Source organism: Penicillium waksmanii, assembly GCF_028829765.1.
Source record: "Penicillium waksmanii strain IBT 27052 chromosome Unknown utg000010l:1.0-3698451.0:1.0-3701458.0, whole genome shotgun sequence".
Taxonomy (NCBI): Eukaryota; Fungi; Ascomycota; class Eurotiomycetes; order Eurotiales; family Aspergillaceae; genus Penicillium; species Penicillium waksmanii.
In genome coordinates, this window is record NW_026643256.1 from 1,306,844 (window position 1) to 1,325,731 (window position 18,888).

General features: G+C 46.7%; 9 protein-coding genes across 9 annotated transcripts; 1 reads left to right on the top strand and 8 right to left on the bottom strand.

Moving 5' to 3' along the window:
* Positions 1–1,991: 1,991 nt before the first annotated feature.
* On the bottom strand, positions 1,992–2,744 carry N7481_012455 (uncharacterized protein; the record flags this gene model as incomplete). The annotated part of the gene is made up of 1 exon (XM_057271674.1): positions 1,992–2,744. The coding sequence occupies one exon, from the start codon at positions 2,742–2,744 to the stop codon at positions 1,992–1,994; it is 753 nt and encodes a 250-aa protein (XP_057115862.1).
* A 1,522-nt stretch (positions 2,745–4,266) lies between these two features.
* Positions 4,267–4,872, bottom strand: N7481_012456 (uncharacterized protein; the record flags this gene model as incomplete). Its single annotated transcript, XM_057271675.1, has 1 exon — positions 4,267–4,872. One exon carries the CDS (start codon positions 4,870–4,872, stop codon positions 4,267–4,269), a length of 606 nt encoding a protein of 201 aa, XP_057115863.1.
* A 1,078-nt stretch (positions 4,873–5,950) lies between these two features.
* Positions 5,951–7,094, top strand: N7481_012457 (SET domain-containing protein; the record flags this gene model as incomplete). The annotated part of the gene is made up of 2 exons (XM_057271676.1): positions 5,951–6,784; positions 6,855–7,094. 2 exons carry the CDS (start codon positions 5,951–5,953, stop codon positions 7,092–7,094), a joined length of 1,074 nt encoding a protein of 357 aa, XP_057115864.1.
* A 328-nt stretch (positions 7,095–7,422) lies between these two features.
* On the bottom strand, positions 7,423–8,178 carry N7481_012458 (uncharacterized protein; the record flags this gene model as incomplete). The annotated part of the gene is made up of 1 exon (XM_057271677.1): positions 7,423–8,178. One exon carries the CDS (start codon positions 8,176–8,178, stop codon positions 7,423–7,425), a length of 756 nt encoding a protein of 251 aa, XP_057115865.1.
* A 433-nt stretch (positions 8,179–8,611) lies between these two features.
* On the bottom strand, positions 8,612–10,447 carry N7481_012459 (uncharacterized protein; the record flags this gene model as incomplete). The annotated part of the gene is made up of 4 exons (XM_057271678.1): positions 8,612–9,204; positions 9,254–9,874; positions 9,942–10,128; positions 10,184–10,447. 4 exons carry the CDS (start codon positions 10,445–10,447, stop codon positions 8,612–8,614), a joined length of 1,665 nt encoding a protein of 554 aa, XP_057115866.1.
* A 2,511-nt stretch (positions 10,448–12,958) lies between these two features.
* On the bottom strand, positions 12,959–13,165 carry N7481_012460 (uncharacterized protein; the record flags this gene model as incomplete). The annotated part of the gene is made up of 1 exon (XM_057271679.1): positions 12,959–13,165. One exon carries the CDS (start codon positions 13,163–13,165, stop codon positions 12,959–12,961), a length of 207 nt encoding a protein of 68 aa, XP_057115867.1.
* Positions 13,166–13,737: 572 nt separating this feature from the next.
* Positions 13,738–14,187, bottom strand: N7481_012461 (uncharacterized protein; the record flags this gene model as incomplete). Its single annotated transcript, XM_057271680.1, has 1 exon — positions 13,738–14,187. The coding sequence occupies one exon, from the start codon at positions 14,185–14,187 to the stop codon at positions 13,738–13,740; it is 450 nt and encodes a 149-aa protein (XP_057115868.1).
* A 640-nt stretch (positions 14,188–14,827) lies between these two features.
* Positions 14,828–17,246, bottom strand: N7481_012462 (glutamate--cysteine ligase; the record flags this gene model as incomplete). Its single annotated transcript, XM_057271681.1, has 7 exons — positions 14,828–15,835; positions 15,888–16,473; positions 16,530–16,655; positions 16,717–16,859; positions 16,936–17,001; positions 17,070–17,142; positions 17,236–17,246. 7 exons carry the CDS (start codon positions 17,244–17,246, stop codon positions 14,828–14,830), a joined length of 2,013 nt encoding a protein of 670 aa, XP_057115869.1.
* A 1,007-nt stretch (positions 17,247–18,253) lies between these two features.
* Positions 18,254–18,704, bottom strand: N7481_012463 (NADH dehydrogenase [ubiquinone] 1 beta subcomplex subunit 7; the record flags this gene model as incomplete). Its single annotated transcript, XM_057271682.1, has 3 exons — positions 18,254–18,358; positions 18,455–18,576; positions 18,653–18,704. 3 exons carry the CDS (start codon positions 18,702–18,704, stop codon positions 18,254–18,256), a joined length of 279 nt encoding a protein of 92 aa, XP_057115870.1.
* Positions 18,705–18,888: the final 184 nt, after the last annotated feature.

Sequence of the window (18,888 nt, forward strand, 5' to 3'; positions counted from 1 at the left end):
CACTGCCGTCGGCTCGTGACATGCGTGGTGCATATTTACGAGATTGCATCTGGGCTACGTACGTACTGTACGCTACTGTACGATCGCCTCACTTTCCACCATATCGCATGGGATGTCGTACTGCAGGAAATCGTGGCTGATTGGCATCGCAACCGAGATCCGATCTCCCATGCTGCATGCACGCGTGGGCGATCGCTGCTTCATCTAGGGGGGCTCTCTTTCGGCTGACGTAGGATCTTACAGTAGATCGACCGCCCACACGCAAGTCAGCGTGTATCGCCTAGCGGTGAGTTTTTTTTTTGCTTTTGTTCACGTTTCGGTTCTTTCCTTTTTTCTAGGTGCCTTAATTTCTTTCCGTAGACTTGCTTTTCTTTGTTTGGTGGTAGGTACTAGTATTTCCCTCGTACGGAGTACAGGTATGTATGAATGTATTCAGATACCTAGGTTACAGTCAGATACAGACCAGACAGCGCAAGGCTGCTAGGATCTTGACCCACCGCTTCGGGTAGGAGTTAGTTTCTTGAAAAATTTGGTAGATGTGGCTTCGGGCCACGTCGCTAGTCTCATTGAATCCGATCAGAAGGATCCTTGTACGGAGCAAGGCACCACTACTCCGTATTCCGTACAGAGTATAGAGTAGAGCAGGACACAAATCTGGCGACGATGGCACCCACTCAGCCGTCCACTTATCCCTTTAGAATTCGCGGTAACTGGAAAAGAATTCAATAGTGGCTCTCCACCCGATTGCATCGGAGGATCCACTCTATAAGCGCCTCATTTTCACGCGCTGGAATTTAGATCCGACAAGCAGCCACGCTGTACTCCGTAAATAGGCACCTAAATCAGCCCACTCGTTCTCTGCGACTATATTGCGGCTCGGCAATGGGTCGGAAAGTTCAATAACGGATGGGGGCATGGCTAAGACATGTCTAGAAAAGGACTACGTTGATCGTGAACTGGTGGAGGAAGGCAAGTCGTGCGTGATCCCCACGCGAGATCTCGATCGGCATCTTGTTTTCCGATCGGCATTTCCCTTCCCGTCCCGTCCCGGTAAATAGGAACATTACTACTATTGTAGACTCCTTACGCTTAGTTTAATAGTCTGCGGCGACGACTTCTAGATCGGGGTAGTTAGCGGTAGATGATGATGATTGTCTATGGGAACTTCCCGTGCACTCCGTCATTCATACTACGTAACTAGCTTGCGTTGATGTTTGGAAGCGTTCGTTACCTTTCTTTTTTGGAACTAGCTTTCTCTAGCATGTTCGAGATTAAACTACTGTATTTGGCACGATTTGAACTAACCCAATGACGACATGGAGAGAACATAAATTAATTAATTACCTGACTAAGCTGGGACATCCTCGGCGCCGTCGGATCCGAACTCATGAACCTCGGATGCCATTCATATCTATTATGAACCCCGCCGGTGGCGCTGAGACCGTTGAGACATTAATCTAGAAGCGCTCGAGGGATCGAAATCGAGATGGCCACATGGTCTGAGACCCCACTCTCGGAAGATCCGGGTGAGGCCTTGACCTCGCCTTCAAGTTGGGGAGTGTGGCTCAAATCTACGAATGGCTTGTCATGACGTAGTACTTTTAGATTAAATCTGGATCTTGACATGTGATTATAGTAAGCACGTGGTAGATACGGATTGGTCGTTATATTCCAAGGTTATCGAGGTATATATGGTATACTAAGACAGGAAAGGTAAAGTCCTTACCTATGTCCGGGTGTTTGTCCGACTCGTTGTGGGGCGAATTATCCATGGATAATGTTACTTTTAGCTTGGTTACATTGTGATAGTTGAGGTAGTAGCTAATATACGGCTAGTTGGTACTAGTAGCTATTGATATGAGACAATTGCTGAGACTTGTGAATTGTTACATACAAAGAAAGAGGTTGGTTATTGGCCATTATTGAATCAACTCTAGTAAAGGAAGTGAAGCATCTGTCAGCACGATACCCTCAAACTCCTACCACACCTGTTAGTAAGTCTCACCCAAACAATCATTCATCTCCATCTCCCAACCCTCAAGAGGATCTAAGGTCTCGACCCCCGGTGAAATCCCGACACGATTTACGACCTCATAATCATCCTGCCTCCAACATGCCCCCCTGAAAGTGCACACTTGGGACCTGGAGGTACATTGTAAACAACCACACTGTGGTTCATACCACGCAACCAGGCGCCAACAGTCGTGGAACCACCTCAAGTCCCGCCCAAGAACTTCACTTCGCCAGACACGGCGGCCGGCGTTCTCAGCAAGGTCACGGTAATGCTTAAATACCTTGTCTGCCTTGTCATCCATCCGATCTGCGTTTTCATCCCAAACTCCATCGGGATCAAGGGTAAGTCTTCCAAAGTGTGTGCCTACGACATCAAGAATCCCGCGATGATCGGCCAGTCTCACTGAGCCATCCTCAATGACGCCTCCAATAATGAATCTGAGTATCTGTACTTTCGCGCGGAAACAAAGCCCTGCTTTTGTCTCATCTATGCCTAGTTGATCCAGTGTGTACAGAAGATGAAGCATTTGCATGAAATGGTCATTCATTGACCTACGGAGAGCTTGACTGTTGCCAGGCCCCTCGTCACTTGGCTCGAAAGGGTTCTTCAAGGTTGCTGCCACTTTTTTTTGTAGTTCTTTACATTCGCGAACTAGATCATCTCTTTTCGAAGCAAAAATCTTGGACTTTTCTTCCCAGGTACAATCAACAGCTCGGCTTCGTCCATCCATGTTGACTCTGGGTAATGAGTGTTGGATTTTCAAAGAATCGCTTAATGAGGATTGGCAGGATAATTGATGTTTATTATATCCAACCCCTTTTTAATATGGACGGTATCATGACAATGGGACAAAGGTGGATTGTCATTCTTTGTCTTTCATTTATTACTCTTTGAGTGAACAAACAAGATTTGAACAAAGTTATTTAATAGATGGACAAAGCTTTGAAAGAGACCAGGAGAATTGAAGTTTCCCTGATTCACCGTCGAATGTAGCAATTCTTCTTGGACAGAGATGTTATGCCTGTTCCCTACTATAGTACTCTCTAGCTCTATATGAATTTGCTCCACACACTACTAGCACGTGCGGAAGTCTTAGGTTGATTGCAAAAGTTCCGAATCATCAAAGAAAAAAAGTTCATTTATTCAACAAGTTGTTTTATAAGAGCCATGGTCAGCTATGCAACCATGGAAATACTGGGGCCACCTTTATTTAAGTTCGCCCTTGGATCTGCTCAAATCAACACCAGCTACACTCTTTCAGAAATCTCATACTCCGAAATTCAACTAGGCTTTAGAGGGTTAGGCTTCTCAAACTCGAGGCATTGGCAACACTTACATGTTTGATCGTACCACTCAAAATGCGGCCACGTCGAATGCAGCCAACGCTGCCTCTTCTGATCTTCCCTATCCTTATCCTCCTGATCTGTAATTTCTCGCCATTTCTCGTTATGTGCTTTTGCCTCCTCGTTCATATTATAAGCAAACTTATCAGAGGTATTGTATCCCTCAAGGGTTAACCTACCTACCTGCATTACAAGAATTTCCAATATTTCGGTCCATTGGTCGATACCCACCTGGTCATCTTCGATTGACTCATCAAATGCCCACTTTATTAGCTTGACGTTGGCTAGGAAGCATTTTCCGGTTTTCTGTTCACATATGTCAGCGCTTAATAGGGTACAAAGATAGTTAGTGTTTTCTTTGAAAAAGGTCGCGAGGTCTTCGTATTCATTTTCAGGATCTGTAGTTAGTCGCTTCCTCTTGTTTCTGAGGGATCTAACAATGTTTTCTCGGGCAATTATAAAAATTGGAGAATAGACCGAAAAACTAGATGTGGTAGTCATTTTGGCTGAAAGTTAGCTACGGCGGTATATAGTAAGGTATTGCTGAATTACTGTTCGCGTTTGATTGTAACTATGTTAAATTTTTTATCATGCCCTGCCATTCCACGCCGCCTTTATATTTAGCTCGAGGAAACGTCAATACGAGTCAATTTAGTAAAACGGAGGTTTGAGGTTTGAGCTAATATCAAAGGGTTGAAAGAGCTCTCTCAAAGAAAAAAATGGCCATTGTTTTTCCTCATTCCCCCGAAGATACGCACGATAACAAAGAATAAGCCAAAAGCCGTGAAACTAGGTTGATTACGGTCGAGAATTCTACTATGTTTGTCGATACGAACAGAAAGGAGCGCGCAAGCAAGGATTCCAATGAATTTAATTCAAATCAAGATAAGGAGATTGTAGTTTCAAATATCAGATACCTGAAAGTAAAGTTTGCCAATGGTGTCGTATGAAAGCCCAGGCAGTCCGAGTCTCTGGCACCGCTGTCGATGCGTTGGATGAAGGGCGGCGCTTAATACACTGGAGGCAATTGCAACCCTCAGAGACCACAGAGAGGCATGCCCATATGGAACGAAGTTGTTCCCGTCTAAAATCTTTTACATCTCCATCCCTTGGCGCATTCTCACGCCATGTTTCATCGGTCTTCATTGCCCGCTTATCCCATTCCATTGCAAAGGTGTCGTTTTCACCAAATCCGCCATCAAAGGTGAGTCGGCCAATTGCCATAGTGATCATATTCAGTACTTCTCCACGGATAACCGCATCCTCATTTACTTTTTTGATTGCCTCCAAGATTTCTCGGATCTTCTCTTCAAAGCATTTGGCTGTAGTCAATTCACTGAATTTATTTTCCACAAATTGTTTGAGCTGGCTTTGGAGCATTTCGATGAAGTCTTGCTTGCGCTTCCAATGGTTTCGTCGACCTTTTCTGGACCTGTACCATACCTTGTTGAAATATTGAAGCTCATTGACCCAGTCTTTGCGATTTTTCTTAAATTCGTCGTAGGCAAATGGCATGCCTAATAATATGAGAAGTCAGAATTCAAGAGAAGAATTGTGAGATGGGTAGTAGTGGGGATGATGCTAATAATTAAGAACATTTCGTCCTTTGTATTTCATCGGGGCCCTACGATTGTGACAACTGCAACCCAGCATGCTCTGTTCTATAGGAGGTGCTCCTGCTTAAAGAGTCAGATGCACCCGGTTTCTTTCTCATCATTCAGTTGACAAAGAATCAATGCCATTGATTTTATATCATAATATTGTATATGTACCCGCATTTTGCTATGCAAGCTGCGCCTAACCAGTATTTATCTTTGTGTGCAAGTTTAATGGTCTCGGGCTGATACAAATTATTGAGGACCCGACTCGGCAAGTTTCAAGCCCCTGTCTCGTAGTCCGTCAGAGTTTGAAACCGGACTGGTTATTGATGGGACAAAGAGAGCATTCATAACATTTTTCTGTGTGGATGTGATCTGGATTTCTGAGTTTCTATTAATGAAGTTCGCCGAAATGTGGGTCCGCGAAGCGTTGCTCTTTTTTTTCTCTTTTTTCTCTCTTTTTTTCACTCCAAGAATTAATCAACTCGCTATCGACGCTTTAGGGCAGCCAAAATCCAGTCGAGTTCGCTCTTTTACTTCCGATTTCACCTAGAACAAAAGAGAATTTTGGCGTGATAGGATGTGGAATAAAACCACCGCCCGTTGGCGCTTGAAGGTCCACAAACAAATCGAAGAGAGCAAGACCTATGATAAATCTCACTGCTTCCTTGCATGGATCCTTGAGCTTAAGCTAAGCTTCATTGGCCAATGATATGCATGAAATTATGCGTGGGATAGTACCGCCAATCATCCGCGGTCGCTCGGAATAACCTCACCTCGGGGCTGTGGATGGCAATTGTATTGGCTGGACGCGGCCCAGAATGGCGAAAACCGGCCCACTCGTCCACCAGAACCAAACGGATTGCTCAGCAGTGCGGTCCTGTTCTGAGCACAAATCCAGAGCAAAAATTTTGCCCTTGACCTCAAAATTCGATTTTGTAAGCACCACAGACCCAATTGCGCCCTGCGAGAGCCCCCGGTACCACGAAAGCACCATGTCCGAGGTCGTATATATCACTGTCGATTCATCGACGCCAATTCGCGTAGATGCGATTTCCCAGACGCCCGACTGGATCCACCCGCATTTGATCGAGAGCGTTGACCCGATCAAAGGCCGCCAATTTCGAGTGTCGGGCCTTGTTCCGAAAGGCACCCGCCTTCTCGTTGATCGCCCATACGCAGTTATCCCAGTCGTGGATGAGCCGGAATCCAACGATGATCTCCTTTGCAGCAATCCCGCTTGTAATCGTCGCGCTATCCGCCAACTAGGGCGACTCCCTTGCCCTAAAGCCTGCATTCCCGACGTTGCATGGTGTAGCAATACTTGCCAGAGCACCGACCAATACCGACACGAATTTGAATGTACCTGGCTCAAAAGATATGCAGGTCCGATTAGGACTAAACGAGGTGAATATGATTTCGGCATGATGTGGTTGATTGTTCGCCTTTTAGCCACCCGGCATGCCGAGATGCGAAATTCACCTGCGTCGGTCGGCAACATCGCCGCGTTGAAAGCCCAACAATGGAAACATGGCTGGGCGGCGATTGACTCATTATGTGGATCAGCTGATACCTGGGCTCACGACCAGGTCCGATCGTGGACGTTGCTTGTGAAGAAATATCTGAAGCATAGCCTTGTCCTGCCGCATGGGTTGGATACCGAGCGAATACTTCATCTTATCTGCCAAGAAGAAGCAAATTCTTTTGGCTTGTATCCTCGTGAAACTGGTGCTCTGCAATCGCCGAATCCTCCAGTGGATCGAGGAGAACAGTTCGCCGCGGCCGTCTATCCCACGGCATCAATAGCCAATCATTCCTGCGTGCCGAATGTAAAAGAAATCTCCGCACTCATTATTCCTCCCTTTTTGCTGGCCGAAAAAGTACTAATTTTTTTCGCAGATAGTTCACAAGCCAGATGAAATGGGCCGAATGGTTTTCGTGGCATCACACGATATTTTTCCTGGAGAAGAATGCTGCATCTCATATTTTGACCTGACGCGGTTTGCGGACCGAGATTCTCGCCGTGAGCATCTTAGAAAATCTTTCAAATTCCCATGTCAATGTGAAAAGTGTGTATCCGAGGAACTCACTAAAGAGACAACCACATTGGATGAAATGCCATCAATCGATGAATTATGAGAACGGAGGAGTTGGAGTTCCCTGTTTCTTGGAAATTACCATATATTACCAGCATCTACCACATAGCGCTATTTAACTACTATTTGCTTTCATCTATTGGATTGCTTTTCTGGCAGGAATATACAATGGAGTCTTATGAGATTTTTCAAAGGACGGCTCAACCAGCGAAGAAGTGGTGAAAACGTTGAAATTGAACTACTGATATTAACGGGAAGGATTTATCCAAGGTAAAGACTTTTTTAGTACTGGCAATAGAATAAAAAATCACAAGAATGCTATTCATAATTTCTCTGCAAAAGAATATGGCATGAATGTAGTAGTGAAAACATCATAAGCAATCGTCAATGGGCAGTTTTCCACCGGGCATTAGTCGTGGATCACTGGAAATTCTTCCCTGGTAGCACTGGCGACAGTCGCAAAATGATGTCGCACGCGTCATCAGCTCCCAGACTTGGTGAATAATACACTCACTAGTCTGAGGCGCCTCGGAATGGGGAACACTTGACCGTAAAAAATTGTCAAATTCATTGGCTTCATTGTTGAAGCGGATAGCGTTGTTATCAGATTCACCATATCCATCAAGGGTCAATCTCCCAATTTGTAAACTGATTATGTGTAGAAGCTTGCCTGCATTTGGATCAAAACTGGTCGATTCCCTGATAATATTGATGGTTTTGCGAATTGCTTGACAGATTCTACTGGCTCTAATACCAAAGCAGGCTCCGGGCCGCTTATCAGCATTAAAATGAGTTGGGAAGAGGAACAATATGGAGAGACCACGTGAAATAGTATTGAGCATTCTCTCAGTCTCTGAGAATGCAACAGGCTGATCATCAGAAAGCATGCTTATATTTGCTTGAATCCAGGTCACATAACCATCTCGTTGATTTAGAAAAGAAGCATATAAGGAAAGTGCCTCTTGATGCATCACCTGCTCCCTGCTAATATCACTAGGGGGAATGCGAAGAGGCTGTCGAGCAGAATTGCCAAAGGAGCTTTCATTTGTAGAGACTCCATCTTGCCTGTTGTTATGGGCTGTATTGGAGCAGTTGTCGCAGCTGTCGGGGCCACCCTCATCTGTCATTATGGAAAGAATAGAAAATATCAAGATGAAAGAGCTTAGAAATAGAATGAGATTATTTCAATTTCTTTACCTGATGGAAAATTTCATGCTCCTTGCTCTGACCCTAACGGGGAATAAATATCTTGAACAGTCTTGAAGGACAGTCTGACATGCTCCCAGCTTTTATTCTAGCCTGCAAAAGTTATTGTCTCATTAAATTGAACCTTTCATGAGCCAGTGCCCTTGCCGATAATGCTTAAAGAATTAATCCATACTTGGCTCATACAAAGGCTTTGTTGAAATTGACAAAGAGATGGTCAGATAATGACAACGTGCATCAAAAATAACATTTTAATTCTGAAAATAGAAAATCAAAAGGTCGGATTATTCTCAAAATAGAAAATCTGGTTATCCGCAGAATTTGATCTAATGAGTGGCTGCCAGCTCCCAGTACCTATCGCCAGAACGCTCGGGCAACCGAGTTGATATAGTCAATTCCCTCCTTGCGCCAAGTATCAGGTTCCATGTGGCTAGTCGTGTTGGCATCCAAGAACAGATCCAACGGCTTTTCCTTATCATAGACCCCCCAATGAATACTCTGATTGACTACCCCGGAGTTCGGGTTCAGATCATGAATGAATGAAGCCCACATACTCGTCATCATATAACTCAGATCAATATATGACTGTGGGACCCCCGCAAAAGGCTTTCCATAATGATAGCCAAGCCCAGCGATATTGTGAAAGACAAACGAAACTTCTTCAAAATGAGTCGCTCCACTGAGGATCGGCACATCAGCCGAGCGTACGTTGAATCGATAGCAGTATGCTGGCGTGGAGGCTTCCGTCCACGCTTCGCATTGCCGTCGTCGATTTGCGTGCATCACAAAGTCACCCGCGAAAGCACTTGTACGTCTCCATTGATAGCCATTTGAAGGAACTCGCTTATTACCCAAAAACTCAGGAATACCTTGCGAGGGGATGTCTGGATACAACTCGAGAATCTTTTTCGCGACATTTGGAGGTGTTTGGAAGTCGAGCGAACCATCTGAGACGAGGTTAGCAAAGGGACATGACAAAGAGGTGGGCTTCCTGACTCGTCAGATACTCATAGAACTGCTCAGTGGTGTTTATTCCGGTTGGTCCGAAGGCGGTGCCTTCATCTGTGTTGGTCCCGGAAATGATAGGAACTTTGACAAAATCATGCTTGTCGAGTTGAATGCTTCCCCACTCTCGAACAAAGTCTCCGTCAACCACTGGAGAGAAATTGTACTCAGAATACCCATATGTTCCGTTGAAAACGGAATTAAGGCGCTCAAATGGTACTTCTCGCAAGCATTGAAGTGTGTCTTCTGTGTTTGTACAATCGACCTGGGAAACAATTTCATCGTAGGATGACTGATATGTCGTATAGTTTGATGGGCCGGCTTCAATTGAGCCTCCGGACTCCATAATCCCGGCTCTAAACAGTTTATCATCTCGGCCACCATACGCTGTGAGATGATAGCCCACCGACATACCGCCAGCCGACTCGCCCCAAATGGTGACCTTATCGGGATCTCCACCAAATGCAGCAATATTCTCTCGAATCCACTGAAGTGCCAGTCTCTGATCTCTCAGGCCAAGATTTGTATTTCCTGTGCCGGAAACTTGACTTGAACTGATAAACCCCCAGGCAAAAAGTCTATAGTTGAGTGTAACAGCAATGAATGGCTTGCCTATAAAATTTCGACATCAGATTAGAATGCTTGACAAAATTTCCTTCAGCAGATCGAATGTATTTACCAATTTTGTACGAATTTTCTACAATTGTAGACATGTTATAACGCTCATCGGCTCCTGATCCCATGTAGAATCCTCCGCCGTGTATCCAAACTCCGACAGGCAGCTTGGAACTTTTCTTCGCAGAAGAATCACGAATCACATTAAGTGTCAGACAGGCTTCCGACTGGGGATACCAGATAGAGTCTGTCTAAGCAATAGTTAGCAATCAAATAGCCGTAGGGGGAAAAAGAGGGAATACCAACCCCGTATCCAACACAAATATCAGAATAATCTTTCGCATCATGAACTCCATCCCAACCTTCATTCAGTGACTGCGGCACAGTAAATCGTAAGTTTCCTACCGGCTGTTGAGCATATGGAATTCCTAAAAAGAAGTCTTGGTCGTATGTGCTACTGTGGACCCCGGAATAAGTTCCGTTGCGGACAGTAGCAGTTGGAGACTTGGTGCTTGGTGCAGCATGGACAGTCGCCAACAAGGTGGCAATGCCAAGTGCCAGTTGAATCATTGTGGCTAGAAAGAAGAACGACAATGATTAATGATCATTCATGGCTCTGCAGTAGCCTGGGATTTCCCCATCTTCATATACTCCGAAGAAAAACCGTGGCGGGAGTGCATATGCGGGGAAGACTTGGGCCCCACACCCGAATTGTTCATGATCAGCATCCGGATAATAAACAAACTCGCTTCAGATGGACTCGCGTGTACAAGATCTACCGGAACTGATTGCCGTGACAATGTCAAGCTCTCGGACCCCGGAGATCTCGGCGATGTTGAGGACCGAATTCCGGGAAGAAGAGGGCAGTGCTTCAGGTGGGGACTGAAGTTTGCTTCTTCAAGGTAGTACTGCGAGAATTGATTTAGGTTGCGGGGATTAGTGCAGAAAGTTTCACGGATGAATGCCCAGATTGGTGTGAGTGACATCCACTAAGACCGAGGTTTATCCGGAGAGGGGTTTTGATGGGACCTCGGAAGCTACCCTTGGACAAGAGGATTTATAATCGTCACCTTGCGAATTTACATGGTAAATATATGGCAGAAGCTCAGAACCATGAAAGTGGTGGATGCATGCGAATGACTAGATATCTAGGAGGGAATGCAGCAACAAGGAAGCGATACTGGTGCCTGAGGCTCCATTCCTCAACAATATGAATGTGTTTCAGTGAGAGTTTTTGTCTCGAAGAATCTTGATCTACTAATTAAAGTCTAGTATTAATTCCTATAAGACCCTTGCGCTTGACGCCTAGGTACTAGTTGTTGAATACTAAGCATACACTGCCATACAGTGCCCAGTAACATGCTTGAAGCTTTACTTTGAAATTGCTAGAGCCCAGAGGTACTTTATATCGAATGGTCTATTGGTTAAGTGAATAAATACACTGGCACAGTTTAATGTGGAAGACCTGCTGGAACCGAATTCAAAAATTCGTTCAATACCAAAAACCCGCGGAAGAAAGAGTGGCCGCGAAATTACTGCTAGGCCCTGTACCGGAATCGAGCAGGCTTGCAGGTTATTTCAAGTTATACCGGGATATAATCAGATCCTACTACTAGTAAATGACTGGACAAAAATTGAAGGTATTCAATATGCCATGGAGATGATTCAACTATACTCCGAGCCGTACCAAACAAATAATACCTCCTGAAGTTGGCTTTTGGACTTAAAATCGTCATCGTCATTGGGGCAAGTAAGGCGCTGAGTGTTGTTTTAATAAACCTAATCCAGTTAGAACTTTTATCTGGTCTAAGATCGGATCTTAATATAAATGCGAATCGATATTATGTATTCGACCCAGAGACTTTTGTTATTATTAGCCCTTCTAGTTGATACTCAGTGGGTATCTGGGTCGAGATTTAGTCAAAATGAAGCTGGAACTTTGGTAACTTTCAACCTTGGAAAGTTTCTATCTCTGACGGGATGGATTAGGTACGCAAGAATTTCCCAGGTTGGCGACAAGTTTGAGTTGGATTTCATGAGACAAAACCTCCGTGTTCAATCAGCATGATGGTATAAATTAATCTGAAATATCTGATGACTGGGCAGAAACTCACAGTTTAATACCAAAATCTCTAGCTGATCGACGAATTTTTTGAAATAGGAGGATCTACCCCGTATGAACGTTAGCTTTCTGGAAATAAACTTCATTCTCGTACTTCAGCCGCTTCCAACAAGGATTCTTATGGTCACTTGATTGGCTACGGTGCGCATCACGATGGGCCAATCCTAACCCGCAATATACGAGCAAAGCCATATCTCCGGAACGGATGCCTAGAATATTGCATCAGTGACTCGATTTAAGGGGGTTAGCCGAAATATGATGTGAGCATTCCCGGTGAGTCTTGAATGTACCGATCCCCCGATTCCCTGGTGCCCCGATGATTCAGGTAAATGTCTACCCAATGACCAGGCCCTTCGAAAATATTTGGGGATCCTATCTGATCGGCCTCAGACGCCAATTTCTCTGCCAAGGATCCACAAGACGAGACCTCGTTCTGACTTTATCGAAGATACTTTGAGCCCTGCAGACCCGTGCAGATCACATACCATAACCAGTAGGGATCAGAGACCCCAAGGGATTCACTTGTCCACTTACATGCCCAGCTGTTCAGCTGTGATCAACACGATGAACACAGAATACGAGGTTTTGTTCACACCCCAATGTCCCCCTTGCACATTATTGCAGTGACATAAAGGGCTCTGGTTGACTCCCCGCGCAGCAACACAGCGAAGCTCATCTCGCCTTTTCCTCAACCCTGACCATATACTCACAATGCAGCTGAAGATACTTTTGCTAGTGCTAAATACCTTTTCTCTGCTACCATTGACAAAGGCGTGGACCCTGGTTTGGCGAAATGCATCGGATGCGTCCTTTGTCGAACATTCAAAAACTTCCATGTCCTGTACAAAGATCAGCAATCCCAAGGGAAAGCTATTTGAGTATGATTCTGAAGAGGGTCCTTTTGAGATCTCTTTATACGGAAACAGTGACTGCTCGGGTGTGGCGGGTGGATGGGCATCTCATCTTCTCAGCAAGAATGCGTCCGCAGCTATAAATTCGTTCAAAGTCGATCCAAGCGCGACTACCACATCTTCTTCAATGACCACGAGTTCGTCTACCTCCTCACAGCCCGCAACTAGTACCACACCGACAAACACGTCGTCATCTGGGTCTGGATCTGGATCTGAGACTAGGTTATCTGGCGGATCAATCGCAGGAATCGTCATCGGTGTGGTAGCAGGTGTTGCGATATTCGGGGGGAATTTTATTTTTCAACGGTCGACGTCGTCGGGCACATGCGCAAAAACCAGTGCCTAATATGGGATATGCACCTTCTGGATATGGCTCACCAGATACTACATATACCTCATCATCTCCTTTTGGACGGGATATCGCGGTATTGGATAGTACCAAGAAGCAGGTAGCAGCACCCTCATCCACTCAAGGGTCGTCGAATGCACCTATCCGCGTGGTTGAGCTTCCAGGGAACTATAACCCAGCTGAACTGAGCAACAGCAATACAAGGACTGAGCTGGAAGGTCAAATTCAGTCGCCAAGTTCTCCATCATAGGGGTATACCTTTGGTATGCTGGCTGTCTTGGATAAGGAGTGTTATGATACATGGGCAACGCAGTTATGTCTAAATGAAGCGGAAATTGATTCTCGACCAGGCTGTTGAATATTAGATCTTACACCTGGAAGGAATGAAATTTGTCACAAAAGATTAAGAATTCCACCCAAACTCCACGCTCATCTAATCCTACGACTAGTAGTATTCAAGCTCCCTCACAGGTATGCGTCACTTCATCCCCATCTCCTCGGCAGTCGGCCGTCGACAAGAATCTGCCAGTCCAGTAACCTTCCACTCGCCATTCAACTTATGCAGCACAAACAGTTCAACACCAACGTGGTCCACAACACCATTGATTTTTGCCCGGAATGGTGCCCACACCGCAGCAAGATTTCCCGCCTCGTGAATCTTGACCTCGGGGTCCCAGATGCGCTCGTCAATATCGTCTTTCAACGTCGCCATGTACTCGATGAACGACCCGATCGTGCAGAATCGAAGAGCTGTAGGTGATGGAGGTGAGAGAGTCATTCCGCCGGCGCGAACACAATGCTTTTCAAAGTCGACGCGTGACTTTGCGTTCAGCGCGGCGAGGAAGCCCCGAGTGACGGCGATAATGGCTTCTGTTTCTGTTTGCGTGTCCGGGACGAGACAGTTTGACGTTGGTGTTGTACAGCTCATGTCTAAGGTGAGGATGTGGCCGAGTGTTGGAGCATTACTGGCGTGCTACGGGGTTGGTTTGTACTCGATATAAGAATCTCTTGTTCTCTGGAAACTTCCAATTATGTATCTAGAAGCTTATTTCTTTTTAAATGGCCCAATGTGCCGCTCTAGGCCCGGCTTTGTTTATTCAGGATGCTGCTACCGTTGCAGCGGGCTCCGGCTTGTTGTGTTTTGTGTGACCTACATCTCCGTCTTAGTACGTCCCACGATCTGAGTTTGCGTAGTACGAGAGAATTGGCAAGCGGCCAATTTGATGATTATGGCAAATTAGCCAATCCGAATAATGATTTGTATCCCAGTCGTAGAAGCCAGACATCAGCTCTAATCGGCCATCAAGTCAATCAAAGCACTCTGACCACTTCGGTCCTAATTTCATGCGATAGTTCTGACAAGAAGTCTTCTGAGTCCAAACCTTCGGCATACAGAGCCAGACTTCGGCTAATGCGCTTGTGGATTCAACAAGAATTACATGAAGCTTTTTAAACGTGGCCAAGGGCTACCCCCATGCCATATGTGCAAGTTAATTTCATGGTCTAGTATGATGCTTTCATGTCCAAGATCTCTATCTGCATGAAGGGCAGAGAATAAGTTTGTCTATTTAATTCTTTTTGCCTCGAAGTAGCTCCCAGCCAATAGAGCCATTCTTGCCCTCTTTGGCCGTCATCTCTTCGACCGCCTTAACGAGGTCATAGGTGATCTCCTCGGAAACAACGCTGTCCTGCTTGTAGCTGGGGTGCTTGCTTACAAACTCACGGATCCATCGGGCTCCGGTCCATAGGGTTCCATCAGCACGTTTGCGGATAAGGTCAAGGTAAGTTGCTAAGAAGCAGCGTGTCTCGACATCCACGTTGACACTGTTGAGATAAGACTCTACCAGGGGGATGAGACCTGGGAATCCTCCATCAGAGCAGCCATTCATGATCTCAGAGATAGTCATGAGTTCGTATTCCGACTCGACAGGGCCCAAGGGCGGGGAGGGCGGGGGCGTGTTAACCGCCGAAGAGGTAGTCGAGGAAAAGGTGCTGCCGTTAGATGAGTGCTGAGCATTCCGGGGGGTCCGCTCGGCAAATGGGTCTTTGCGGAAATAGAACTTCTGATCAAGGACAGCGTTGCGAGCATGTGCCGTCTCCATATTCTCGGTTGTGCGCGGAATAGGCAGGTAGAAATTTAGGTTGAAACTGAGAATGGCACGGGTGATGAGGACCATGAAAATGCTGAATGCCGCATTTTCGAAATCCGTGATTTGAATCTCCATAGGGCGGAACTCCACTCGCCAACCAATGTCATCTTTATCGGAGGGCGGAGGCTTGAACCGCATGTGCTGCCAGTTGGTGGACTGGAGGTTTTCGAAGTGATCGCCCTTATTTAAGTCAAGTTCCTCCAAATCCTCGGAGAAGATCACCAATGGGTCTCGGATGAACAGATGAGCAAAGTGTGTCGCCAACTGATCGTCCATTCCACCGTCCATTAGTTTCTTCTTGATGTCCTCATCTACGACCAGATCTGGATCAAGGTATTCCTTCCGCAGTCGCGGGTCTTGAGAAATATAAGTCGAGTTTGAAGCATACCGAGACTTGGGGATCCTCCAGCGATCGTTTTTGAGAGGCTGGCAGGGGTTAGCTTGTGATATAGCTTATTTCAATTCCAGAACAACTTACAGCTTCACCGAGTTCTTCGGGGGTTCTGTCATCCACGGCATTGCTGATCTGGTTCCATCGCACATCGGTGTCCACGAGGAAACCTTTATAAATCGGAGTTGCTGCCGTGAGAGCAAGAAGAATCGGACCCAGTGGACTCAGTTGATCGTAAAGCTTTCGACCCTCCGGAATATTTTTGGCCTGGAAGGTGATTTGCAGGCAGCAACTACCCATGCCAAATGCCATAGCATCCATATAGACATGGTCATCCTTAGCAGCACCATTGCGCACGTCGGCGTCCTCGGGCCATTGATGGAGGTCGTAGTTGACGGTAGGGTCCTTGAATGGTGAGGGAGTATTGATATCTTTGAAGACCGGTACATTCAATTCAACCTTGCGCCCTCTGCGAGTGCGAATATTCGCCGCGAGGGTCGGGAAACGGATGTGCGGGTTGGCGATCTCATCAGGGACGAACTGAGACCGTAAAGCCGGCCCCGATGGGGGATAGTAAGGTTGAATATAGTCGTCCTTTGTGCCCAGTCGGGGGAACGTTGTGAGAGTTATAGGGGATTCATTCGGCGCCATATGCGCTTTCGCAACTTCTCGCCTTGAAAAGAAAGTGAGCAAGTGTAAACACTCATGGATGCTCATTATTTGACCTACCTCCATTTCATGTTGGATTCCACCTTCAGGAGGTCTTTGAAACCAATACCCCAAGGACGTCCGGGTGTAGCCTCCAGCATGAATCGACCGAATTCGGGGTGGAAGTGAGGGGGATCTTCGCCATCACTGGGGGTTGTCAGAATGACAGTCCAAACTTCCATGGTGTATAACGATCGATTCCACTTACTGGTCCCCGCTGCCGCCCTGCCCGGCACCGCCAGCCTTCCAGAGGGCCTCGTCCCGGGCAAGGGATTTCAGAATCTCGGCCTGAGCCAACGATAACCGTGCCTTTTTTGTCTCATCGTCGAGGGCCACCACGAGGTATTCGACCTAAATTGTTGCGAAGGGAGACCATCAGCGTCTACCGCTATGAAGCGGGTGGGAACATGGGATCGAATGCGCGCACCTCGTCACCCCATAGAAGGGCATCACGTTCCTTGCCTTTGGCACGGCGCCAGTTAGTGAGTAATTGCTGCACTGGCTTGTCAGCTCTATTTCCTACACCGATTGGGTGATCCATCAACCCCTCATCCGACATACCTCAATGCCCCACTGGCGTACTAGGCCAGCCTTTTTCTTCGCCTCCGGCCACTCCAGCGCGGTTCCAAGGGCTCTATAGACAGTGGTCAGCAGTGTAACGAGAGAATGGGTAACGAAAGAAAAGACAACAAAGGAAAGTTGTCTCGTCAAGGCACATAGCACATACAGAAGACCCATGATATCGGATGGGGATCTCTCCGCACTCGCAGCACAAGGAGAGTAGGTGTGCGAGGGAAGGGATTAAAAGGCAGAGGATCGGTTGCCTATCCAAGCAGCCTTTGGAAGTTTAAGGAGGGAAATCAATGCGCATAGTCCCCGCGTTCCGGCTGGTTCTTTTTAATTCTCGACTGGGAATTTTCAGGCGCAACACTTTCCGGCGGGGCATCTCCGCGATAACGGCCGATTTCTAAGCAAATCACCTGATTTTGCGTTCAATTCCCGATGTCTTATACTTCTTACACAGATTACTTGATTACTCTTTAGCATATTACGATATTTGAGGAACTTGAAGCACTTGCTGCCTCTCCTTTATGCGTGTACTTCTAAAATCCCTGTAGCCCGCGAATAAGAAGCGCAGGTTGAATGAAATGCCGAGCCCAAATCACGACAGACATGCAGTACAGCAAACGGGCGCATAGCGCGCCACGCGGGGCTGATCCCAAACATCAGACAAAATTAGACTAACATAAGAAAAACTTTCCCGAATGTCAGGGTTGCATGTCAGGTTCATTACGTCCTGAGATCGGCGCTTCAAATGATCAGAAATGAGAAATCAAAAATCGTACAAGGAGGCTCGTGCTGCTGTCTCTCCTGACCAATACGGGCAGTGACAAATATAGATTACCAATCACTAAAATCATATCTTGGGGTAAGCTTGTTTGTGGGTGTTTGGCTGTCTTGTGAGGGCTGACCGAACATGGTTCAGACCCGTCCCTAGTTGATGTTTACTATAATCCGACCCAATACTAGTAACAGTCTACATTTGATTAGATGGCAGTCCACGAGTAGGGTGTTACCACATCAACTTGAATCACTACATCCCACGCAATGGAGAATTGAAGAGTCCCAACGCCAAAATGGCAGTTCATGAACAGTCTCGGGATATCATCTATGTACATAACCTGCTGCTTGACCAGCAGTCCCGGCCGCCCAAAACACAAGCACTTCAGAAGCTCCCCGCAAAATCAGTTGCTGCGCGCGCCCTCCTTGGAGGCCCGAAGCTCGTCCATCTTGGCCACCCGCTTCTTGAACTCCACGTATTGGCACTTCTCATACGAGTGGCGCTCATCCTATAAGAAACGAAAATGTCAGCCTTCATTTAAACCAAGAGGGTTGCATCGGCCAATTGTGTTCAGTGGTCCGGTCCATTGGAAAGATCTCCATACCTCGCACTTCCAGGGAAGGTAGTATTCAGCTTGCCGGCAGCGGTTTAGGGGGATGAGAAGGTGGGCGCATGAATCGCGGTACTGCATAGGGAGGCGAGCCTCGGACATCTCCTGGCGAGTGGCTAGAGAAGGTGGTCAGCTTCATGACACGGAGGTTTCGGGGATTGAAGATGGCTTCAATTAGCCCAGGAATCGTACCGGAGGTCTCTCCAAGGCCAACGGCGCTCTTGACCGCTTCGACGACAGTCATTTCGGCAAGTTGTAAGGGTTGTAGAAGGGAGAGCGTGGAGGAGATCGGGCTGGACGTCGAGGTAGTCGATTTGCACCTTCGTTTCGCTATCTTCCTGTGTTCCCGATGATCATGTGACCCGAGTCCTTTCGATGTGGTCACGTGGACCCGTTCTGTCCGAACTGGGTCTAGCGCCCACTTAACG